Raw genomic sequence first — 26,813 nt, forward strand, 5'->3', positions numbered from 1 at the left:
TTTAAACCATTGAAGCACAGTGCCGGTAAGTCCCACCCACTTTTCCAGTCTGCTGAGAAGAATGTTATGATCAACTGTGTCGAATGCAGCACTGAGATCCAGTAATACCAGAACAGAGGATTTGCCTGCATCATTATTCAGATGAATATCATTTAAGACTTTGATGAGTACAGTCTCAGTGCTGTGGTGTGGCCGAAATCCAGACTGAAATGCGTTAAAAAGGTTGTTTTGCATCATAAAAGCATGGATTTGCTGGAAAACGACCTTTTCAATGATTTTCCCCAACAATGGCAGATTTGATATTGGCCTTTATAACTAAGTGTTGTAGCATCCAGATTTGATTTTTTTAGAAGAGGTTTTATTACTGCAGTTTTCAACGCCTGGGGAAACTGGCCTGTTTGAAGAGAAGTATTTATTATCTGTAATACATCCGGAGCTATGCAGTTAAAAACTGTTTTAAAAAAGTTTGAAGGCAGAATATCAAGACAGCATGTTGTGGGCTTTAATTTTGAAACTGTTTCCGTTAGGGTTATATAATCTAAGAGGCTGAACTGTCCCAGATTTACTAGACAGGAAGGCCAGAGTGTTATCATTCCTGAGCTGGAGCTGCACATTGCTTGTCTTATCTCTAATATTTTGTTTGTGAAAAAGTCAGCAAAGTCATTACAGGCCTTTTCAGACAGCAGTTCAGGGGGGATTGAGGCTGTAGGGTTTGTCAGTCTGTCTACCACAGAAAACAGTGCATTATTACTGTTTCTATCGATAATCTCTGAAAAATACGATTGCCTTGCATTCTTCAGTTTCTGGTTATAGTTGCAAAGACTCTCTTTATAAATGTTGTAATATTCCTGAAGTTTGTTTTTTCGCCACCTGCGTTCTGCTTGTCTACATATCCTTCTCTGTTCTTTAACCAGTGTGGCGTTTCTCCAGGGTGACTTTTTCTTCCCGGACAGAACTTTGGTCTTAATTGGGGCGATAGAATCAATAACAGCCATAACATTGGAACTGAAACTGTTAACAAGGTCATCAACTAGAACTGAGGGAAGGGTTGGTGATGGTGTAAAACCCTGGATGAATAATGCACAGGTGTTATCATTTATATAACGCTTTCTGATGACCTCTGCTTCACCTTTCATAGGATTGGCAACGGTGGTCATTTTAAACAAAACACAGTAGTGATCAGACAGAGCAACATCGTTCACCACAACCTCTGAGATATTAAGACCTTTGGAAATAATTAGATCTAATATGTGTCCTCTGTTATGTGTTGGATCTGTGACATGCTGGGAAAGCCCAAAAGTATCCAGAATATTTAAAAGTTCCTTAGCACATCCATCTTTGGGATTATCAACATGAATGTTAAAATCACCCACTAAAACAACACAATCAAAATCCATGCACATGATTGACAGTCGTTTGGCAAACTCATCAAAAAACCTTGCATCATATTTGGGGGGTCTGTAGATGGCCACTAAGATTGTTCGACAGGGGGATTTTATCTGAATGGCAACATTTTCAAAGGAATCAATTCAATTCAATTCAATTTTATTTATATAGCATCTAATACAACTAAAGTTGTCTCTAGACGCTTTCCAGAGACCCAGAACATAAACCCCTGAGCAATTATTACATAAACAATGGCAGGTAAAAACTCCCCTAGTGGGAGAAAAACCTTAAGCCAGACAGTGGCAAGAAAAACTCCCCTTTAGGAGGGAAGAAACCTTGAGCAGGACCTGGATCATAAGGGGGACCCTCCTGCCGAGGGCCGAATCAATTTGACCATAAGAACTGCTGCACTATTATCCTGCACTATTATCCTGACTTAACCAAGTTTCAGTTAAAAACATAAAATCAAGGTTGCGCACGTTAATAAAATCATTGATTAAGAAAGATTTGCCAACCAGAGACCTGATATTTAAAAGGGCTAAATGTACCTGTAAATTCTTAACAGGAGACACTTGTGAGTTTCGAGGATGACACGCTATACTCAACAGATTGGCAGATTTAATTGAACTTTTTTCATTTCTCACCAGTTTGATACGTTTTCTGTTACCTATCATCACAGGGATAGAGAAAGCTGATTGAACTCCATGGGGCCCAGACTTTTCCTGGGACAGAACAATGTTAATATTGACATCACAGCCTGGACCCGGCCCATATCAGACATGTAGATATGGTAGTTCAGAGGAGGTGGGGGGGGGGGCGGTGACTTTTGGTTAGCCGCTGTGTCCGAGGTGGTGGTTTGGGAGGGGTTGGGTGATGTGGGGGGTTAAATAAAGGATTTTGGCATGGTGTTAGTTGTAATCCAATATTCACACGGCTTTTCATTCTGTCAGTGAATTCCAGAAGTGGGGAGTCCTGGCTGCCTGGAGAGAGAAAGCTAGGTGGGCTCTGGGGGGTGAGGGTTTGATGTCTCCTGTTGGGGCTGGGGGGGACTCCCCCTGTTGGGGTGAGGATAAGGATGATGCAGTTTCTCTCTGACTCAGTTTTGCATGGTCAGTCCTTGTCTCAGTGTTCTCATCACAGCGCCGCCTTATCGGTTGTTTTGGAACGTCCTGCCTCTTGTTCTTGATGGAGGCCTGTTTGTAATGTAGATGAGAAAAAATGTTGCTGCTTAGTAACTGTCCTCCAGCCTTGTTCAGACGAGAGCCACCTGCCTTGAAGAGATGTCTGCGACCCCAGAAGATGTTGAAATTGTCAATGAAGTGAATTGATTGAGCAGCACATGCATCTTTGAGCCAGATGAAGAATGACACTGCAAATTCCTTTATAAGACAGACGACAGACAAAGATGACGTTAAATATCACAACTTGTGGTTTATTTCCAAGGAGTTTAATGTACACTGTGATATGAATTCATAGAAAAAGCTATTTATTCATGTACAAATTCATGAGCTGTTTTCTTCACTCTTTAGTTTCAATGTACACGAGGTTGTTCTCTCCCATCGCTGTCCCGTAGCAGCTTTGCAACCTGGCAAGACTTTGCAGTGTAACACAGACAAGAGAAGGAGGAAATCATCTCAGTCCTTCAGGAGGAAGAGGAAGGAAGCAGCAGGAGACACAGCAGGCGACCACGACTCGACGTGAGGGGCTTCCTCCAGCCCAGCGAGGCGCGCGCACGGCGCCACCCGGCCAGGTCGTGGTGCAGCGTTGCTCCGTGGCAGCCGGAAGGATGGAGGACGTGAGGAAACGGACCACCGGCTTCTTCATAGAATTAAATATCCCAAAACAGTCCGACCGGGTACACAACAACTGGATCCCCCGGCACGAGTCCGTGCGCGGGGTTGTCTATGCGCGCAGGGCGGGGCGGCTCTGCCGGCGCGCAGGACGCTCCACTCGGAAACATAATGATGAAGCAAGTTAGAAAAGAAAGGGACAAACATACGTTTTATACAAGTGTGTGTTTCATCCAGCAGGTGGCCTGTACGTGACTGAACCTCCATCTCCAGCAGCCGGCCGGGTTTACTGTCGTGTTTGTGAAAGAATATGCGCGTCTGTTCTGTACGTGTGCACCTGTAGAGTCCTGCGTTTGCTCAGGGAAAAGACTGGAAGTGTCTCTGCCTAACCCCTTCCTAACCAGGCCGGACCTTGATACTCCTCCCTGAAAAGAGAACTGCTAATTTAAGTTGAAACTATCTCTGCTGATGGAGCATGGCAGCCTAAAGAACTAAAGACCTAAAGACCTGAAGATGTTCAGACCTGAAGATCTAAAGACCTGAAGACCTGTGGACCTCTAGACCTAAACACCTTCAGACATGAAGATCTTCAGACCTGAAGGCCTAAAACCTGTAGAAAGACTTAAAGACCTAAAGACATTCAGACCTTCAGACATAAAGACCTAAAAACATGAAGACCTGTAGCTCTAACGACCTGAAGATCTTCAGACATGAAGACTTTCAGACATGAAGACTTAAAGACCTATAGACCTAAAGACCTGAAGATCTTCAGACCTGAAGACCTAAAGACCTGAATAACTGTAGACGTAAAGACCTTCAGACCTTCAGACCTAAGAACCTTCAGACCTAAAACCCTTCAGACCTTCAGACATGAAGACCTAAAAACCTGAAAACCTAAACACCTAAAAACCTAAAGACTTAAAAGACCTAAAGACCTGAAGACCTAAAGACTTGAAGACCTAAAGACTTAAAGAGCGTTTCTTCTGCTGCCTAACAGAGTTTTAATTCAATTCAAAATTGTGAGTCTGTCTTTTAGAAGACAGACATTTGTACGTACGTAGGTGCTGTTGGTTTTTCAGGTTTATATCCGCCCCGGGTCGATCCCAACCCAGGACGTGGGGTGCTGGGGTGCTGGGGTGCTGGCGTGTTTATGTGCGTCGCTAAATGTGTTGAGTCCTTCTGGACAGAACTGTTGTGGGTTTGTTTGCCTGAGCTCGCTGGTCGGTGCCAGCCTGGGGTTTCTACAGGTTCAACCATCACGTTTTGGACCAGATTCTGAGTTGGGAGGAAGAGCAGCAGCGAGCTCACTGAGTTTCTCTCATCTTTTTCATCCTGCAGTCTTGGGAGTCTAATCTTCCACGCGCTAACTGTGTTTGTGTGCAGGGTGTGGTCCGGTGCCGGTGCCCTCAAGCTTCACTTAGTCGCTCGGTTTGGCTGGAAGGATACATGGATGTGCTGCGTGCATCTCTACTGAATCAACAACTACTGTTTTCCTGGTTTGGTATTGATTGGACTAATCTAGAAAGAGTTGCCTGTACTGTTGACATCGTATAAATGAAGCTCAGTTGAACCGAACGTATGGATCATCTCAGGTTTGTGTGATTAAAGTGGTTTGAATGATCTGTGTCATCTTTCTCCGGAGTCAGAGCCCTGGTTAGGAAGAGGTCAAGGGTTATTTGGGTTTACATATTTCTATTTGAGTAGCTGCACAAAGCTGTGCGACCAGTATAGAATAAGGCTCCCAATGTGGTCAAACTCTGCCAGAAAACAATTATTAATGCCAACAAACAATGGCATTAGCTTGAATGATCTGTATTACATCTATCAAGCCAGAGTCACTCAGAGGGCAAAGGCCATTTTGTCGAACCCTCACCATCCTCTCCATGCTGAGTTTCAGCTTCTCCCGTCTAAGAGAAGCTACACTTTTCCCTGTAGGGCCAAATCAAACAGATACCTCAAATCATTTATCCCATCCGCGGTTAAGTTTCTAAACAGCCTTTAGGGGGAACAATGCACCTGTTTACTGTGATGACTGTATTTACTATATTTATTGTATTTATTGTATTGTGTGTTTGAAGTGGGATATGTATGTTGTTCTGTTGTTGCAAAACAAATTGCCCTTCGGGGACATTAAAGATTTTCAAATCAAATCCAATCCCTGCAGACTGAGGATTGAAACATAAGCTTTTCTGTTGTACCGGGTCAGACGTGTCACAAAGACCTCATGAAACTGTCAAAAAGAGCGTGAGGTGTCTGAAAGGTGCTCCTCCTCCTCCGGGTGGGGGCCGAGGCCGGGCTGAGCTCTGGGGAGCTCCCAGGGGCCTCGGGTGATCGGGTTGGTCCATGAAACGATGACTGCTGTCAGCGGGTGTCCTCACTAGTACAGGAATACGAGCTTGTGCATGTGGTTTTGCTTCGTCCCCCTCTCAGTTTCCGCCCGCGCTCACTGGGTGGACAGGGCGGGCGTGGGCTGCGGCTCCGCCTCCACGCAGTAGTTGGGTCTGTTGGAGGCCTTGAAGCCCGGCAGACACTCGCACTGGTACGAGCCCACCGTGTTGATGCACCTGGCGTTTTTACACAGCGACATCCGGCGGTTCAGTTCTGAACACTCGTTCACGTCTGTGGACGGAAGAAAAAGATGTTGAGGTTTAAGGCCACGTTTACACATAGCCGGGTATTTACAAAAACAGATATTTCCCCCTCTACGTTTTGAAAAATTCTATAATTTACACAACTTTTCTCTTCCGGCTCTCAGCAAAGGCGGACGCTTCTCTGCTCCTCTCCCTTATCTATCTGCCCTGCTACGGCTTTTTCGTCCTGTCTCGTCTTCAGAGTCTTTTCTTTTCATTCCTCCGAAACTCTACAATCATGGAATTGATTAACTGGTCTCTCAGCACAATCGACCAAATTTTTGCGACGAGAAGTCAGGGGGTGAGAGAGCCCTCCTGCCCCAATGGGACATTTTTTACTGGATACACAATGGATTCCTGGAAACATTGGAAACCGTTGTGCTTGGTGATCCTGTCTGTCGAGGACGTTGAAGATGCCTTCATAATTGGATTTATGATAGCAGGATTTCTCCTAATTGGAGCGGGGGGTATTCCTCGTCTATCGACAAACGTGTAAGTCGGTGACAGCTGTTTTGGCCCTTTCCGAGCTGCCGGACATGACTGAAGGGATAAGTGCTGCGACTAACACTCTGACTTTAACGCTGGGGGAGCAAGGCCGCAAGCTGGATGCAGGTTTTTGCAGGCTAGCGGCCGTCTTCGAGCTCATTGGAAAGATGGAAAAGAACATGGAGAAGTTGGAAGCTAGGCTTGGCGGGAATTGATCACAAATTCGTCTGTTTGAAGTCGCCATTGAGGAACCAGAGACTTAAGGCTGACGGAAAATTACTGCTCTGCCTGTTCTTTTCAATAAAATTGTTGATTCTATAATCTGGCCTTGACACAGCGGTTTGGCCGATCGCTGTAGTCACAATCTCCCTGGTGGAATGTAAACAAGGTGACTCTGCCCCGGAATAACCCTTCCCCCTCCAGATCATCCGCTGACCTGTTTTCAGAACTGACCGAGCCGTCTGATAACACCAAGGACAATGGCTGAGGCAGCTCTGAGCGCGTTTATGGACTCACCGCCACACATACATTTGCTGATAACCACCTCCCTCAACTCAATGCCTTCCTGGCTATAAGTCTTGTGAAGTTGATGTAAATTTGTCATGTGCTTTCTGTGCTGAGGTGTTTTTTTGCACTTTCTCACTGTGTATATACACAGTGTGAAGATGCCTTTTTTTCCCTCCTCCCTCCCCCCCACCCCCAACGTCACCCTTTCTCTGCTTTGTTCCGGTTTCGGGTCGCTGCTCGTTGTGGTCGACCGGCCGGCAACTGAGCGGATTTACTGTCTTGTATTGCTGCTTAGTTGTCCTGAATTGCCCCTCGGGGATGAATAAAGTTTCTCTGAATCTGAATCTGAATCGTTTTCAAAATCTCTTCATTTACACGAACCCATATAAATAGCTGTTAAGGTGCTATGAGCAGCCAAACCTACAGGGGGCAGTGTAACGAGAAGATAAAGTCATGCTAGCCAATCAGAATCCTGGAAAAAAACATCAACAAATGACACGAGTAACTTCCAGTTACTTCCAAGAGTCTTTCGTTTGGAGTGACAGAGAAGTGGAGTTACTTTTAAGTGTGACTTTAGAATATAAAACAGGTAAAATACAAGAAAATATTGACGGTGGCCAAACAAGTTGTAAACACAGGTGTCACTCATGACGCTGGTGACGTTTCTGTTGCATAATGTGACGTTCTGAAGCCTAAATTTCCCTCCGTTTACAAACGTGAAGACGGAGTTTTTGAAAATCTCCACTTGGCCGGAGTTTTCAGAAATGATGGTTTTTGGTGACTTTGAGCTTCGTTTTCGTGTAAACGAACGGCCAAAACGCATGAAAACACCACCGTTTTTGCTACATGTAAACGGGGCCTAAGAAGGTGTGATTTTCTCCTGGCCGTGCTCTGGCAGAGCGCCGTCCTACCTGTGCAGGCCATGCGCGACAGGTCCAGGGTGTAGCCGTCGAAGCAGTCGCAGGTGTAGCCCTCCTTCACCCGCACACACCGGCCGTTCTCACAGCCGTTCAGGATCCCACACTCCTCCGCCTGCAGGCCCTCAAACGCCTTGTAGGAATCTGACACACAAGAGAACAAGAACAGATACATGATTCCAGCGTTGCGGTGTCAGCGTGGCGACGTGGTCAAGCTGTAGAACCACGCGCCTGGAGGAAGCACAAGATATTAGGGAAACCCTGATACCGATACTGCTCTCATATACTCGCAAAAATGCTCCGATACCACGCACCGATACCACTTCATTGTTGTTGTTGTTATTGTTGAGGAGAGTGATACATGAGTGAGAAGAGAGTGATACATGAGTGAGACTGGCAGCGTCGTTTCAGGCAAGATAGCAACAATTAATGCAGCGGGACGTCAGCAGTTGGACATATTTCAGACGAGGACAGAAGCAAGACAGACTGAAGCTACTGATGCTGAGGTGTCAAGAGGAGGGAAGGAGAATACGTCGTTTAATACCAGCAACCTGATAAAACATCTCAACACGCATCTTAAAGCTGAGTATACGGAGGTTACTAATGCTACTGCAAGAACACAACAGCAACAATAGCTCAGGTTCTGCTAAAGAGACAGACAATGGCAAGAGACAACCCACGGGCCGTTAAAATAACGGAGGCTCTAACCCGTTATATACTACTACTACTACTACTACTACTACTACTACTACTACTATTTATTTATTTTTATTATTTATTTAAAGGTTTAGTTATCAGGGACAATGCACATTAATAATACATTTAAACAAATGTAAAATATGCCAGAATTAGCCAAAAAGGCTATTTTGCATCTGCTGTCCCTGGACTGGTGTAAAATAGTCAACCTAAAAGAAAAATTATGAAGATATAATCAATAAAACATTTCTAAATAAGAAGGCTACACCAGAATAAAGATGTAAAGGTAAGAAACTAAGCTAAAATACACACACACACACACACACACACACACACACACACACACACACACACACACACACACACAACACACACACACACACACACACACACACACACACACACACACACACACACACAGGTTAACATAAGGTCAACAATAGACAATTACTACAAACGAAAACAGAAACAACATGAAGCAGCAACAGTAATATTAACATTAATAAGATGAGACACAGTAACACACTAACAGGACAAAAACTAACAAGACAAAAGCACTAAACACAGAATAAAAAGCCATGCACAAAAAGCAACGGTGTAACTAGACAAACTAATAGGCAACATGACAGGCAGGGCAGCAAGCCAGGAAAATTACACACTAAAATACTACTACTACTACTACTACTACTACTACTACTACTACTACTACATGTAGCGCTGGATGAGCAGCCACTGTTAGTTGGAGAAGATGAAGGATTTCTCTTCTCGACGCACTCGAGTCGCGATATGATGTTTCATTGATATGTTATATGTTTGATATTTTCTTAAATGTGAAGACAGTGCCTAATCCATCCATGGATGGATGGATGGATGGATGGATGGATGGATGGATGGTGAAGACAGTGCCAGTGTGTGCATTTTTCATTGCATTTTTAGCCTAGTTATTTTTGTAGTAGAAGTATCGTATCAGTATCAGTTATTGGCAAGTACACAAATTAAAATACTCGTACTCGGTGTGAAAAAAATGGTATCGGGGCATCCCTACAAGATATTTATCTTCATCTCATGTGTGGATGTTCAGCACGTCCACGTCGGCCTTCCAAAAACAATTCATTCACCGCTCTAATGTTTTCATTTCTGCATGATGCGTGGAAGGTGTTCGGGCTCCGAGGGGATCTGAGGAACTTCCCAAGCGGAGGAAGCATCTCTGAGGAGTCTGTTTCCCGTCCCTCATGTGAAGGTGTAATCATCGTGAACACCGAAGGATTAGAAATGTGATGATAAAATAGATAACAATCAAACCTCCAACTTCCCACGGCTCTTACTGACTGACTGGTTTCAAACCTGATAATTTCTTCCATCAGTGAATGAACCTGCGGAGCTTCAATGGACGTTGCTCTCACACATTTTAAACATTAACCAACGGGCACTTGTCTTTTTTTCCTCGAATGGCTCATGAAGTCTGGTGTGAGCTGCAGCGCCCCCCGGTGGACGATATGGAGTGCTGATTCTCATGTTTCATTACGTCACAGGACTTTAAAAACACACCGCTTTAAGCACGGTCAGTACGTGGAGGACACCAAATCTTTTTTTTTTTAAATGTGGGACCTTGATGCAGCCTCGTCTCCTGATTCCTTTCATTTTCTCATGTTATTTTTCCTCATTTAATCCCATATTTTAAAACTTGCAGTTTTCTGATGCATTTTTTTACAAAGCAGACATCTTCTGGTATTGGTGTCTCAGTGACACAGTCCTTCGTGGAAAATGCTTTTGTACAAATCATCTTTACAATCACCTGTTAAAAATGACTTTTTTTTTCTCTCCCCTTAATGCTTACACAAAATGGCCCTGATTTTTGTTAGGAATGTGTTTCAGGTCTGAAATTAAAAAATGATGGCATGTTCACAAATTAAATCATACTAAGACTACCTGAAAAGTAACATATTACAGTAACACCACTTGTACAGCAAAGAGTCAAGTGTGCAACTTACAAATTAGATTTTCCACTTGAACAAAATTCACTTCAGCTCAGTTTGATTGACTTTTCTTGTACAATGCCAATCACAACAAGTCATCTCAAGGCTCTTTGCACAGAGAGTAAAACCATTACAAGGATTGAAATTAAAGCAGCGATGTCTCATAAAATGTCAATATTACAAAAAAAAAAAAAAAAAAAAATGTGGGACAATTCTAACCTCCAGGTTTGATCTGGGAGCTTGAAAGGAATCAAGTTCTGGCCCATATGGCTCAAAGAGATCAACCAAAGTGTACATTTCTCCCATCATGGTACCAGGTCTGGTGTCTGCATGATGCTTAGGCTTAGAAAAAGCTGCTAGTACTTCTAATAATAAAGATACTAATAGTAATAAAGTTAACAGATACTCATGCACATGTAAGCACAAGGTCATTTTAAAATAAATCCATATGCATTTGCGCCCACTTTCAATGGCTCTCTTAATTACTCGCGTTTTGCCACAAGATGGGAGCAGAGAGCCATTACACAGGTGTTTCCCTGAGGGCTTAGCTGCACCAGCCAGGTTCTCACATGACATTAAACCCACTAGAACAGCAGGAAAACACCTGGATCAGGACCTTTCCCAGTCCATTGGTGTCCCCGGAGATCTAGTGACAGGATCCAGGATCCAGGACATCAGGACTGAAGAGGAATGGAGGAAGAGCCTTGAGGCCGATTCCCACACAAGAGTTATGGAGCTTTTCCACTAGTAACCACACAGCCCGACTCGACTCTCTTCCACTCAGTTTGGTTCTTCTCCACTAGGGGTCTAACGTGCCGAGTAGATACTTTTCTGTAACTATTCTGCCGAGGTTCTAAGCTGCTGAGTCGGCTGTATCTGACATCATCACACTACAGGCCACCGATTGGTCGGGGGGTTGGAGTCAGACGTCTGAGTCAGGAGGAGGAAATCAGAGAAAGAGACTCTGACGGATTCTGGTTCATTTTATTCAACCAGCAACGGCAGCAAAAGTCTGTTTAATGATCCAACTCTGAGGGTCAGATGTTCATAAACCTGGTGCTGAGGAGAGAATTAAAAAGATCTAGACGGAGATAAGGAACGACCAGATCAACCAGGAGCTCTGTCTCTTCATAGCTGCTCACGACTCCAGCTGACTTTTCAGCAGCACCGAGAGAAACTAACAAAAAAAAGGGTTGCCGCTCGAAGCTTCTCTCACTCAGAGTCACACGCTTCATCTACTCCTTTATTTCACAAACTCCAGATTCTTACTATTTATGATATCAATATTTTTCAGATATTTCAGGTTCATTCTTATTCAACTGGACAATCCTCAGATCTTTATCTTCCTAAATTTCTCACTTGCAGACGTCAATTTTCAGTGACATTTAGGGACTAAATTGTAAAAATTAATTTTTCCCACTTGGCAAAGAGCTCTTCCTCTTTGAAATGTTACAAAAGACGTTTGAAGGAACTTGACTGCTGTTTTGTAACTGTTTCCCAATGTAATGTTGTACATGTATCCATGTTCTTTGCCATCACTTTTGTGTAGTTATACTTTTTGTTTTTGTATGTTAATCTTGTGTTCTTTATAACACATGAAATCTTAATAACTTGGGTGGAGGCTTCAAATAAGCCCATTGGGTTTTTTGCCTCTTCCTGCACCTATAGTGTTTATATTTGATATTTCCTGTATATTTTTAAAACTGTGCAAAACAATAAACTAAAAAAAAAAAAAAAAACTAAACTAAACTCATTTTTTAACTTGATATCAAACACAAGCCACAGACCCAGCAGCACATCTATCATCTCCTCCAGGTTCTACATCTTTAGTGTTGTTGTCTTCTTCATTTAGATACACAATCAAATACGTCACAGCAGCTTCTCTCCAACCTCCTACTTCTGATCTTGGTATTGAGAAGAAACGAGGGCGAGACGAGTGGAGTCGGGCTGAGTAGGTTCTAGTGTAAAAGCTCCATTAGAGCGTTAGTGTTCTCCGACGGAGGGAGAAGCTCACCTTCGTGCTCGTAGAGGGGCAGGATGTGCTGCTGCTCAGGCGAGGGCGCGTAGTCCGGACTCACTTCATACTCCAGGACCGGGCCGGCCACCAGGGCGTCGTGGCCGTACGGCCGCCGGCCTCCGCCCACAGGGAGGTTACACATGGACGCAAACACCTCTGTAGGGGAAACAGAAGAAAGATGGGAATAAAATCAGTCCTGATATTTAAGACCTGAATATCAAGACAATAGTTTGGGTGGGGGGGCAATAAATTACGTTTCAAAGTACAGAAAAGAGAGTTCCAGCTGTGATTCAGGGTAAACCTCCAGACATTAGCAGTAATGAATGAAGTCAGCATGTGGAGCAGCTGCTCCCTAACCTCATCTGGATGAATAACGCCGGCCTGATGAGCGGCGCCTTTCATTGCCTACACGGCAAAAACTCAAAATCTTAACAAGAATATTTGTCTTATTTCTAGTTAAAATGTCTCATTTTTAGTCAAAAAAATCTCATTACACTTAAAACAAGAGACATTACCAGAAAAAATAACTTATTATTTGACAATTTTCACCTGTTTCAAGTAAATTTTCACTTGAAATAAGTAGAAAAATCTGCCAGTGGGACAAGATTTATCTTCTCATTACAAGCAAAAAAATCTTGTTCCACTGGCAGATTTTTCTACTTATTTTAAGTGAAAATCTACTTGAAACAGGTGAAAATTGTTGTTTTTTCCAGTGATGAGTCTTGTTTTAAAGCGACACTACGTAACTTTTCCACCTTAATATCATATTTCCAGAGTCATTGTGATGGTACATCAACTTCCAACAGGTTTAATGAACCTCTGTCATGGTCTGAGGGGTCTGTGTCGCCTTCACTGGCACTATGTAACTTTGAGGAGCATGGTAGGAACCCTGCCACACTAAAAAACTACAAATCGTTACGACTTTGACTGCTTTACGGCATACGTCACTTCCCCCTCCTTCCCGATTCGCAGTCGAGACGAAAATGGGCGGGGCGTGGAGCTCAGAGCTCCTCAGAACCTGTTGCTGTGTTGTGGCTGCAGCAGCTCCACACAACAGACGTGGGGAAAAGATCCTAATGGTTTAACTTTTCAACGGTTTCCTGCTCGGAGGCAGAACCACGCAGGCCAAGTATCTGAGATAACAAAGTAAAAGAGTGAAGGAGTCGTCGGCTCGCTTTGGATCGCGGCTGTAACGACCAAACACCGGCTTCCACACAGTAAAGCCTGAATTATGGTCCTGCGTTAAATCGACGCAGACCTACGGCGTAGGGTACGTGGCGACGCGCAACGTACGGTGCGTGTCGCCGCGTACCCTACGCCGTAGGCTCTGCGTCGATTTAACGCAGAACCATAAACAGCCTTAAACCACAAACACTCACACAGACGGGTCGGATCAAAACACGGGTTTTATTCCCCAATTCTCCAGCTAAACGCAGTTGCTCTCTGCGGTGCAATTAACCCCAATCTTCAGATAAAACTAGTTTGTTGAGGAAAAAATATTAACTCTTATTTGTAGCTGCAGAGGAAAAAAATAATCTCACGAGGAAAACAAAAATAATCACGCCTCGGAGCCTCTTCAGCATAATATAGCAGTAAAAAAAAAGAAAAGAGAAGCAAGAGGGATACAAAACATGTACTGTATGTTGTACTATTATACTAATTTATTGAAACACATGGCTCTTCAGTAGGGATTAATTATTATTATAATTAATAATAATTAATAATCATTATTTTCTCCATATACCGCTCCCTGGCTTCCTTGTTTAAGGTGTCCCGGTAAATTCCAGTTCCTTTCCAGCAGTTTAACATCTTTTTTTTTGCGTTCTGTCTGTTCACTTGGTGAAACAGAAAAGCGTCCCGTCTTCTCTCATCAAAACAAATGCAGCGACGGGACAGGAGTTTTCCGGCAGTACGCGCTGGTGCTCATGGGAAACGTAGTGTTCTTTCTGGTAAAACACTACCGCTTTTGTCCAAAAGATGCCGCCAAACTCAGAAAAGCTGAAAGTTACGTTGTGCTGCTTTAAGTCTGACTAAAAATGAGACATTTTAACTAGAAATAAGACTAATATTCTTGTTAAGATTTTGAGTTTTTGCAGTGTATAGATAATGAATGGCAAACGGACGCCTGTGACTCTTTCAGTGTGAATCCAGGGTGAATCTCCGTCCATCGTCACCTGACATCAGAACTAAACGTCCAGCTAGTTACTGGGATTTGTGGCACTGCCCTCGTGGCTACTGTTTGCAGTTCAGCCTCTCAACTGGTCACCATGGAAACCAAAGCGACCCCTGACGAGTTCAAGTGAAACTAGTTTAAGTGTCAGAGCGTGGTTTGTTGTTGACCTGTGTCTCTGCGAGGACACAGCGCGCACTCCATCCCCCAGGCCTCCCCGTGCAGGCAGCAGCACTCCGTGTACGTGGTCTTCCTGTCGGGGCCCAGCGGCCGCGTGCACGTCACCCCGTCCTTCAGAGCCTGCCAGCAGATCCCCTGGTAGTCCGTCTGCTCGGGCTCGTACTGACCTGCAGACACATCATCAGCATCATCAGCATCATCAGCATCATCAGCATCATCAGCATCATCAGCATCATCAGCATCATCAGCATCATCAGCATCATCAGCATCATCAGCGTCACGGGGCACACGCGGTTTCCAGTTACACTGCAAAAACTAAAAATCTTACCAGGAATATTTGTCTTATTTGTAGTTAAAATGTCTCATTTTTATTCAAAAAATCTTATTACACTTAAAACAAGAGTCATCACCAGAAAAATAACTTATTTGACAATTTTCACTTGTTTCAACAAGTCAATTTTAACTTGAAATAAGTAAGTAAATCTTGTTCCACTGGCAGATTTTTCTACTTATTTCAAGTGAAAATCTACTTGAAACAGGTGAAAATTGTTGTTTTTTTCCAGTGATGAGTCTTGTTTTAAGTGTAATGAGATTTTTTTTTTTTTTTACTAAAAATGAGACATTTTAACTAGAAATAAGACAAATATTCTTGTTAAGATTTTGAGTTTTTGCAGTGTAGACCTCCACAAAAGGGAGTTTTCTGAATAAATACAACTGATTTAGCAGGAAAACTGTCTGACAAAGCTGAAGAGGAGATAACATGGGGGCTGAGAGGAAACTAGTGGCCTCTGAACTAGGCCTGTGTTGAAAAAATACATTTTCCGATTCTAAATCGATTCTCATATTAATTCCTAAAAAAAATCGATTCGTATGTCTAAATATCGATTTTTGTTTTTTATCATTACATTACAACTTTTGGTATTTTTTTGTTTATGCCCAAAAAAGGAATGTTTTGTTGGACACGAGAATAACTGGTGCCATGTTTTTGCCTTTAAATATTTTAAACGTATGAAAACATTAAAGTTTTCAGTTATAATTGCATAAATTGTCTATATTTCATTACTTTATATACTGTCTTGGGGTTACATTTGCATAAAATGCTAAAAACCAAATTCTCAAAAATTAAAAACCGAAATAGACCAAAAATAGAAAAAATATAAATGGAATGTGGGAATAAATAAAACCGATTTCATTAGGCCTCTGTTTGCTGCCCTGTCTCTGTTAATATCAGTCAAATACCGTATTTTCTGGACAATAAGCTGCTTTTTCATAGGTTTTCAACCATGCAGCTTATACAAAGGTTCTATTCTGAGGATTTTTCTTCCACCACTCGGGGCGCTCTAACCGGAATTAGAATCAAAACTAAGACAGAATAAATGCAAAGAAGAATACGCTACTTCTTCTTTAGCAGATAGAAGTAGGTAGAAGCAGATTTAAAACAGATAAATAGATAAATAAATACTGGTTATTTTCTCTTGGTTCTGTCCCGTTTTAATCAGCAAAGTTGCTGCCGTGTTAAAAGACACTGTTAGGAAAGATCTATTTAGGTACAAACATGTACATCATTTACAGTTCTAAATCCTTCTGTACATGTAGTAAATATCTAATCTAACAACATAAATATCTGCCGCTTGCAGATCTTTTTTTTTAAATAGAGCGAATGCAGCTTGTATGCAGGTGCGGCTTATAGTCCAGAAAATACGGTAATTCAGGCAACAGCTCAAAAAACTGTTTTAACAACACTAACCCAAATCAATATTGGAATCGAATCAAATCTTGATAATGGATCCTGAATCTTAAGAATGGGAATGGATTGTTTCCATTTGCATGGATCCCCAGCCCTTCTGTGGAGTGTAGAGGATTCTTTTCCATTGTAATGGTCCCAGCCCTGCTCTAAGTGTGGAGGAACTCACCAGCTAGCTCGGGGGCGAAGACGCAGCGGTTGCTGGCCGGGTCCAGCACCAGGCTGGGGGGGCAGAAGCACAGGAACGAGCCGTCCGTGTTCAGGCACTGGCCCCCGTCACACAGCATATCGTCCACGCACTCGTTGATGTCTGGGGGGACAAGGAGAGGTCAGAGGGGGCCGGACCAGTGCACACCACACACCACTGTCAGCCTCACTGCAAAAACTCAAAATCTTAACAAGAATATTTGTCTTATTTCTAGTTAAAATGTCTTATTTTTAGTCAAAAAAAATCTCATTACACGTAAAAAACAAGAGTCATCACTGGAAAAAACAACAATTTTCACCTGTTTCAAGTAGATTTTCACTTAAAGGAGCATGAGGCAGGATTGAGGCAGGATTTATGAAAAAAATTCGTATACGTTTTAAGTTTTCTAGTAATAATGTCTAGTTTTCTTATAAACCATAAGTGAGTGTTGTTGTGAGCATGGTTTGTGTATTTATATGTGGCCCTGTGATGGACTGGTGACCTGTCCAGGGTGTATCTGCCTCTCACCTGAAATGAGCTGGGATAGGCTCCAGCAGACCCCCGTTACCCCGCAAGGGATAAAGCAGGTATAGATAATGGATGGATGGATAGTAATAATGTCAGATGAAGCGTTCCAAACCCAAAAGAATGTTTCCTCTAGTGTATCTCTCCTTTGCCTTGAACAGGCTGTGTGCTGCAAAATGTGCTGCAATTCGGTCCCAGCTGGAATTTCCCGCGCTGTCCTGTGGATGTGACGTCACATGACGCTGCATGCACGTTCTCCCCGTTCTCCCGTGCCGGCTTCACTGTTGGCTGCAGTACCCCCGACGGCCTCGTGGTGAATGGTGGCGCTAGAGAGTCTCATTTCTTAAAAGGAGCCTCATGCTCCTTTAAAATAATTAGAAAAATCTGCCAGTGGAACAATATTTTTTTGCTTGTAATGAGAAGATAAATCTTGTCCCACTGGCAGATTTTTCTACTTATTTCAAGTGAAAATGTACTTGAAACAGGGGAATTGCATTATATATTCAATCATCGTTATCCTTACATGACCAGCATTTTTGTTGTGTCTCGTCTCGTTTTCCTCAGGTGATAAAGGTCCGTTGACGCCGATATTTAGTCATAATTTTCGTTGATGAAAGCACACATACACACTGACCTGTGCACTCCAGCCTGACGGGATCGTAGTAGTGTCCGGCCTTGCAGTAGCACTCGTAGCTGCCGTTGGCATTCAGGCAGAATCCTCCCTTGCAGACCTCCTGGCCGAACAGCGTGCACTCGTCGGCATCTGCAAACACACGGATCCCTGTGTTAGCATTCCCCCAACTGGCCCTCACACACTCACTCGCTCCCCTAAAGTCCAGGAAACCTACTTTAAAATAGCATCAGCTAATGATCTGTTACACAGAAGGTTTAAATTGGAAGTTGATCCTTGAGGCCGAGACCATTGAACATCTTTTTTTCAATTGCTCTTTTGCAAAGTCTTTTTGGTCTGACATTCATAATTGGTTATCTTTAAAAATGGATTAAATTACTGTTTTTACTTACAATGATGTTATTTATTATATGGATAACTTGGATCCTAAATATTCAAACATTATCAACCTGGTGATTATTTTGGGTAAATATCATGTTCACACTTGTAAGTGGATGGAAATACTCCCTCCTTTACTATATACAGGACTGTCTCAGAAAATTAGAATATTGTGATTTTCTGTAATGCAATTACAAAAACTAAAATGTCATACATTCTGGATTCATTACAAATCAACTGAAATATTGCAAGCCTTTTATTATTTTAATATTGCTGATTATGGTTTACAGTTTAAGATTAAGATTCCCAGAATATTGTAATTTTTTGAGATAGGATATTTGAGTTTTCTTAAGCTGTAATCCATGATCAGCAATATTAAAATGTATGACATTTTTTTTTTAAATTGCATTACAGAAAATAAAGAACTTTAATTTTAATTTTCTGAGACAGTCCTGTATTTTTGCACTTTTTCACCAACTACTTTAAATCTATGAAAAAGATTGATAATATGAATAGTGTTGCCATGAAACTGTATCATCCATAACTCAGTCCTTGCTGTTTTGATTTTATTGTACCTTGCTGTCCTTGTGCTTTTTGTTTGTTTTTGTTTCTTGTGTGAATCTGTTATCTTGTATACCATTGTTGCTGTATATACGCATTCACCCCCTCCACACACACATCAACACACATACATTACAAGAACTTTCATCAACATACAATCATTTTTGTTATTGCACATTAGCTCCTGTTTTTGTTGAGAGTGGTTATACCAAAGATCCTCTATACAGAAGATCACGCATTACCGTTACTGCCAATGGTATGAAATGGTAAACACTTCCTGTCTCCTAAGTGGGCGTGGCCGCCCCTCTGACCTAACTTCCTGTCTCCTAAGTGGGCGCGTTATTATTAATAGATCCATGAGTGGGAGTGGCCGCCCCTGTCCCCACATCGTTTTGGAACATACAACACTAGATACAGTACAACTTTCTTCCAAAAAGACTTAAATAAAAAATTAATTAATTATTATTAATTATTAAATTAATTAAAAATAACAGTAATATTAAGCAAAGAAGCAAGTTTTATTTTAGTTTTAAACTTCATTTTATCCGATGGGAAAACGATGAGAGCCAAATCTCGCGAGAGTGTGTTGCTCAGACAGAGACAGGTCTCAAACAAAGTTCATTTTCTCCTAATCTGTCGGTCTGAAAATGTCCATTTTGGTGTCAGAATGTTCAGAAGGTTTGTGGCTTTTGAAAAATGGGTCCCATATTTACTTAGGTTACTATGGGGCGAAGGAATTGGTAATAATCTGTGCTCACGTTCACTTTTCCCATAGGACTCAATAGACTCAGGACCTACTTCCTGTCTCCTAAGGGGGCGTGGCAGTCACGTGACACAGATACAGGAAACACAACCGTAGTGGGCTGTAGAGTTTATTGAATGTCTCTGGTTATACATATACGGGATGCACAAGGACAATAAAGGCTTTCCTTACTCACATTAACGCATCATAAACACAAGCTAGGATGTGTTCCATGTGGACAACACATTGCTCAGCACACCACTGGAGAGTGCAGTGATGCCTGGTCCTGTCCGGTGTCCGGTACCAGAGCTGGTACCAGAGCTGGTAGCAGAGCTGGTACCAGAGCTGGTACCAGAGCTGGTACCAGAGCTGGTAGCAGAGCTGGTACCAGAGCTGGTACCAGAGCTGGTACCAGAGCTGGTAGCAGAACTTACCTCTGTAGCTGTCAGACGTGGGGATGCCGTACAGCAGGTCTCCGTTGGGGATGAACCCTCTCCCAGACGGACACATCTGGTTGAACTGGTCTGAAAGCAGGTCAGAGGTTAGTGTTGACCTCAAGCATCAGAGACTGTGTTTCCATGCATCAATAACCCTTTTAAAACCCGAATATTGGCAATAACCCCAATTTGCACGGCCATGTAAACACCAATAACCCCTTTGAATAACCAGAATTTGCTCATATTCCGGTTTTTAAAACCCCAATATGAGCCCTGGGTTACTCCTTTTAAAACCTGAATATTGGGTCATGTAAACACCAAACGGAATATCCCCATCAAACGGAACAGGAATTTGTTTTCTGCACATGCTCTGTTCACAAGGAATCCTGGTCTTTTGAGTCCAGGAAGTTCTTATAAACACGGAGAAACCAAGACCAGGAGGAGACTAATCACTTCATAAATGTAATGAAGGATATGAACATTTCTGCATTTGTAGACGCTAGAAAGTACCGGGATAGAAGATTTACAAGAAGGTGAGAGAAAAGTTGCGCAAAGCAGCATTTGTTTTGAATTTGGATACAGGAAGAAGAAGCAGAAATGACAGGAATTGCGTCATCACGTTCTCCGTCCGTCGCTGGTTTGATCCAGATATCCTGAATGATTAATTACCATGTAAACGGAATATTCTGAATGTTTCAGTAACCGGAATATTAGCAATAACCCCAATTTTGACTGCATGGAAACGTAGTCAGAGTTAAAGACAGCTTGCACAAGCACTCGTGTCTGTCCTTTACAGGTTAGTTAAGCATTATTCTGTGGTCTACAAATCTTTCGGGAAACCTTAGTTCTAGGGACGGGAATTCTAGGGACGTTTACAATTCAATGTCCATGTTCGTTCTGCTTAACGATTCGGTTATTTATCGATTCTCATTTGGAAAAAAGGAAAATGAGGCAAATGGCGCTAATATGATAGGCAGTGCTCGTATTGTTAGCCCAGGACATGCTAACGTTGCTGCTGCTGGGTTGAGGATTACTGACGTTGGAAAACGCGTCATCCATTGATTGTTATTGCATGTTGGTAGTATAGAGGGAATACGCATGACGTCACAGGTGCCACTTCACAGCGGGTTACACCCACTGAGTGTCATTCACTTTATGCATGTACTTCCTTGTTGTGGCTTTATTACCACCCCCTGAATTCAGAATTTCATTGGCTATACAATGTGCCAGTCATCAGCACGATTGGTCCAATTGGCTCATTTCTTTCATGACAAAAGGGGGACATGGGCTTCATTTGCATACAGACGCTCATTGGCTATTGTAGGCTGTGGAGGGGAGAGGGAAGCTCCTGATTGGTCGAATGAGGTGTCAATCAAAAGGACAGCGTACAGACTCCATTTAGAGACCAAGATATCTGGGATGCATACGTGCAAAGTGGAGTTACAGCGAATAATATGGTGACAATTTGGGGCGTTGAGCGGCTGATTTCAAATGATGCAGCGGCTGTTTGTGGATATTTAGATTTAAGGAGCACCCATGTCTGCGTTCCAGCCGTCTCCCTCCTCCTCTAGCTCACCTGTGCCGTTGACGGGGCATGGGTGCACCTCGCAGTTGTCCCCCCAGCCAGCTCCCAGGGTGCAGCAGCACTCCTGCAGCGTGATGTCGCTGGTCAGCACGCTCTCACACAGGTTCTCGTCGTTCAGGTTATAGTAGCACTCCTTCCTGTCTGCTGAAGATGCTGAGGGAGGGATGGAGAGCTCTGGGTTAGAGAGTCCACAGGACCGCTGATCATTCACTGCAAGTCATGTGCTGGGAAAGAAAGAATGTTGCAGGAAAACTCCCTCTTTTGATCCCTGATCCTTCTTATTAGGGCCCGAGCACTGACAGTACGAAGGCCCTGTTGTATCTGTAGGAATTTGTATTTATTTTTTTCCTCGTTTTCCTTCCGACGAAAGGAAGGCCTTTTTTCCCCCTAAACGTGCCCCAAAAGTCACCAAATATTGCACCAAGCCAGGCCTGGCGAAAACTTTGTGCCTCAAGCCCCACAATACGGTTTGACGTACATGCACGAAAATCGGTACACACCTGTATCATGTCGCAACTTAAAGAAAAGTCTCTTGGCGCCATGGCCGAAACCCAACAGGAAGTCGGCCATTTTGAACATTTTGAATTAATCGCGTAATTTTGGCGCAATTTATGGCATTCCTTCGGCAGTTAATTCGGCCCGAACCGTAACGTGCACCCAGGTGTGTTATACGCCGTTAGGCGTGGCCTAACAGCTCAACAGCGCCTCCTAGAAAACTTTGATCTGCCATAACTTTTGAATGGTTTGACATAAAGACTCGTGGGTGGTGTCATCGGACTTAGTTTTGAGTCCTTGAACAAAAGTGGTGCAAATTAGCCCCGCCCCTTCTTCTGATTGGTCGATATTTGATAGGTCCTATTATCTGCCATAACTTTTGAATGGTTTGATATAGAGTCGTGGGTGGTTTCATCCGCTAAATGCCCAGGGATGAAGAATCTACATGCAAGTCATACAAGCTTCCACTGCAGCCTGAACGTGCACAAGGGTGGAGGGCCCGTTCATCGATGATTGCAGCTTTAATTTTTCTTGTAATATGATAAAAGCACCTGAGTATTAGTTTTAGGCAGATGCAACCTCAGACAACAGCCTATATCTTTTATACTGCTCCAATATTTACTTAATAAAAATAATCAAAATGGAAAAAAATGTAATTTACTGCTTCCATAAGATTTTAAGGGGCTGAGTTCCTATTGGCTATACAGGCTTACAGCTGGGCCCAGTTTATTAGTTTATTTAAAAGGATCCCCATTAGCTGACACCAAAACCAAAGCTAGTCTTCCTGGGGTCCAGACAATAAAATACAAAATCAAACATACAATCTCAATTCACAAAGTACAGTTAAAAAATCAAAAATAAAATTACAAATAAGAAATAAAGAAAAATATCATACAAATCATATATAATTTGATGTATTGACGTCACTCAATCAGATACGCTATATGATGTTAAGGTGATGACAACAAATACGTTCTTAGGCTGCTTTCAGACCTGTGGTTGGTTTGTTTTGTTCCGATTCAGGGGCTAAATGGATAGTTGTTTCGTTTTTCGTTTCTGAAATAAGACCTGGAAACAGGCATTGTGGCATAGAATTGTCAAATTGGTTTAATTCACTGTACGAATTATTACAGATTACTTTTGTAATACTGTATTTGTCCAGGTCTTTGTACGTTTTGACCATATAGAAACGTAATTCTTGCCATTGTAAGAATGAGATGTACCTGCTGGATCTACTGCCCTTACTTTTTAACAACTTGTGCTTTTTATTATTTCACCTCTTTTCTTATCATTTTATTTCATTTTATTTGTTATTTACTGTTTAATAATGTCTTGCCGCTTTTAATGTTGATGTAAAGCACTTTGAATTACCTTGTGAATTGTGCTGTACAAATAAACTTGCCTTGCCTGTATTATTGTGACTTGGATGAAAATCACATTCGATGTTAAATGAATGCAGAAAAGCAGTACCGTATGTTCCGCAGTATAAGGCGCACCTTCAATGAATGACGTATTTAAAAACCTTTTCCATATATAAGGTGCACCGCATTATAAGGCGCAATAAATATCTGGTAAAATACTGTACTATAGTGACTGGGGTTGAGTTACGTATCTAACTGATGGAGCTGCACTACAGGAAATGCTACAAAATGCTACAGCAAATGCAAAAAAAAAAAAACAAGAAGAAAAGTACTGTATGTCAAACTTTATTAACAAAATAAAAACCAGCTTTGCTCCGTCTCGTCAAAGTCTCCATTATACGAGTCAGCGTCGCTGCTGTTGTCTTTAACATCTGTAAACATTCCTGACGTTTTTAGCGCCGTTACTTCGGCGACACCAACTACATTACCCACAATCCCCCTGACTACAGTAACAGAAATGACCGTAATGATCATATATAAGGTGCACCGCATTATAAAGCGCACAGTGCGGGTTTTTAAGAAAATTAAAGGCTTTTAGGTGCGCCTTATAGTGCGGAAAATACGGTATATTTCTTTTCTTGTTCTAGTAGCCGCGAGGCGTCAGGGAGACAGCGGTGACTTGTTCACGGTCTCGTCTGACGGCTGGGTTACCTGTGGGGGTGGGCTCACACTTGGCCACCATGACGTTGTACTCCTGGCCGCTGGGACACACACAGAGGAAGGAACCGTCCACGTTCACACACTCGGCCTCCCCACACACGCTGCTCAGCAGCTCACACTCGTTCACATCTGGAGAGAAAGACCAAAAGGTCAAGATTAGCTTTGTTTTTGCCTTTTTCAAGATACCACCGTAGCTACAGCATGTGTGGTAACAGTAGCTGCTCCGGCATCCGCCATTCACCCGGAATAGAGGGAATGGACATGACGTCACTGATGAGACTTCATAGTGTCAGAAAGACTGAGTGTCAGAAAGACTGAGTGTCAGAAAGACTGAGTGTCAGAAAGACTGAGTGTCAGAAAGACTGAGTGTCAGAAAGACTGAGTGTCAGAAAGACTGAGTGACAGAAAGACTGAGTGTCAGAAAGACTGAGTGTCAGCGTAAACTTTCAGTTTGAGCAACTAGAAAACATCTAAAATGGGAAAGAGCTGTTGTGTGATCGACTGTACTCTTAGATTTAGGAAGAAATTGGAGGTATTGTTTTACAGACTGCTGAAAAATAAGCTTAAAGGAGACCTATTATGGAAAACACGTTTTCTCAGCTGAGGAAGATGACAGACACCACCTTCGTTTGGGTTTCGGTTTGCCTCCGCTGTAACACCGCTGTGCGCATGCGAAGATCACCACAAACAAACAACTTTATTGAACTCACTTTACGTGACACGGCCCACACTCCGCACCCCCCACCTCACCCATAGCATCCTTCATATTAGCTACGTTGTCTCGTAACATTACGTGGACCTGTTGCTTGGTGATACACCAGTTGTTTAGCATTTTTTCTATGGTCTGTTTGAGGCGCTGATCAAAATAATGAGAATTAAAGGGGACCTATTCTGAAAAACAGTTTTTTTCTTGTTTTAACATATATAAAGTGGTCTCCCCCTCAGCCTGCCAACTCAGAGAAGGAGGAAAGCAACCAAATTCTGCAGGGTCTGTACAGCCGCCCGGATGATCCGTCCAGTGTGATGTGGATCTATGAGCCAATAAGATTCTGCGCATTTTCGTTACGTAACAAAAATGCAAACCACGCCCACAACTATAAAACCTCTCTGTCCATCTCCCTCCAGCAGCTGCCACTTTATTGAGGTTTTTGTAGTGAAATGAGGAGGAATCATAGAGATAACTTCTCATTTCAACTAACTGGATCAGCCGTTCCTCATCCGTGACCGTTTCCTACAGCGCTTTCAACCGGCTTTCAACGCGAGTGACAGGAAGAAAATAGAAGCAGGGCGTCCGACAAATGTTCAGCTCAAAACGGCCAGTTAGGACAGTCCAATAGAAAATAAAGCAATGGAATTGATTTTGTCGCTGACGCTCGCTCGCATCGCATGCAGTTATTAGGACACAGTGTAAATAACTTTGCCGGCCGGAGCTTCCTCCATTTTTTCGTAGCGGTGTATTGCGTCATTCAGGCAGCCAATCAGCACAGAGCCTCATTATCATAGCCCCGCCCACTCAGAATCCTGCATAGATAATGAGGTTAGAGAATGGGAAGATAAAGACATGGCTAAATTTCTCATTTATTTAGCAAAAACAATCAAAAGCTTGTTTTTAAGACAATCAAGGCCTGTTTAAAATAGGGATTAGATGCCTAATAGGTCCCCTTTAAGAGAGACAAATGGATCGCTGCAATTCACAGAAACAACTGGATTCCAGGCACCGAAACGTGGATTTGTGGTTCCCATTTTGTATCAGGTAATGTTGGATTTTTGGGTAGCTAACGTTAAACGGTCAAATCATAAAGTTCGGTGTCCTCATCACTTTAATTTCTACAACAAATCCTGCCTTGAAGTCGGACCAAGCGTCAAGACTTTTGTAAGCCTTCAAGCTTTGCTTCGTGTATTTCCCCGGCGTAGAAATTAAGTACATATAAATATCAGAAACTGGATTCGTGGCCAAATATTAATGTCCATGGACCACTGGTTCTTGGTAACTGTACCAAATATTAATGTCCATGGACCACTGGTTCTTGGTAACTGTACCAAATATTAATGTCCATGGACCACTGGTTCTTGGTAACTGTACCAAATATTAATGTCCATGGACCACTGGTTCTTGGTAACTGTACCAAATATTAATGTCCATGGACCACTGGTTCTTGGGGTAACTGTACCAAATATTAATGTCCATGGACCACTGGTTCTTGGTAACTGTACCAAATATTAATGTCCATGGACCACTGGTTCTTGGGGTAACTGTACCAAATATTAATGTCCATGGACCACTGGTTACGGGTAACTGTACCAAATATTAATGTCCATGGACCACTGGTTCTTGGTAACTATACCAAATATTAATGTCCATGGACCACTGGTTCTTGGTAACTGTACCAAATATTAATGTCCATGGACCACTGGTTCTTGGTAACTGTACCAAATATTAATGTCCATGGACCACTGGTTCTTGGTAACTGTACCAAATATTAATGTCCATGGACCACTGGTTCTTGGTAACTGTACCAAATATTAATGTCCATGGACCACTGGTTCTTGGTAACTGTACGGGTCACTGTAAAGTCCAACTACCTATAATTTAAGCTGATAATCAGCTGTTATCCCGTCTTCTCCACTAGTTGCAGCTGTTTTTACCACTCAGTGCAGTAAGGGGGCTGGTCCAGTGGGAAAGTGACATCAA

At 42.7% G+C, this 26,813-nt stretch overlaps 1 protein-coding gene across 6 annotated transcripts in view; it reads right to left on the reverse strand.

The window, feature by feature from the left end:
- Positions 1-2,817: 2,817 nt before the first annotated feature.
- Positions 2,818-26,813, reverse strand: part of ltbp1 (latent transforming growth factor beta binding protein 1) — a 226,200-nt gene continuing 202,204 nt past the window's right edge. For all 6 annotated transcript variants that reach the window (XM_061745319.1, XM_061745317.1, XM_061745314.1 and 3 more), the window contains 9 exons: positions 24,113-24,250; positions 21,537-21,698; positions 19,958-20,047; positions 17,846-17,974; positions 16,669-16,809; positions 14,746-14,922; positions 12,403-12,561; positions 7,711-7,860; positions 2,818-5,795 (listed from right to left, as the gene is read on the reverse strand). In XM_061745319.1, the coding sequence (XP_061601303.1) occupies positions 5,620-5,795; positions 7,711-7,860; positions 12,403-12,561; positions 14,746-14,922; positions 16,669-16,809; positions 17,846-17,974; positions 19,958-20,047; positions 21,537-21,698; positions 24,113-24,250 (1,322 nt within the window). In that variant the 3' untranslated portion in view covers positions 2,818-5,619. The remainder of the gene's footprint in view (positions 5,796-7,710; positions 7,861-12,402; positions 12,562-14,745; positions 14,923-16,668; positions 16,810-17,845; positions 17,975-19,957; positions 20,048-21,536; positions 21,699-24,112; positions 24,251-26,813) is intronic.

This window comes from Cololabis saira, chromosome 17, assembly GCF_033807715.1.
Source record: "Cololabis saira isolate AMF1-May2022 chromosome 17, fColSai1.1, whole genome shotgun sequence".
Classification (NCBI taxonomy): Eukaryota; Metazoa; Chordata; class Actinopteri; order Beloniformes; family Belonidae; genus Cololabis; species Cololabis saira.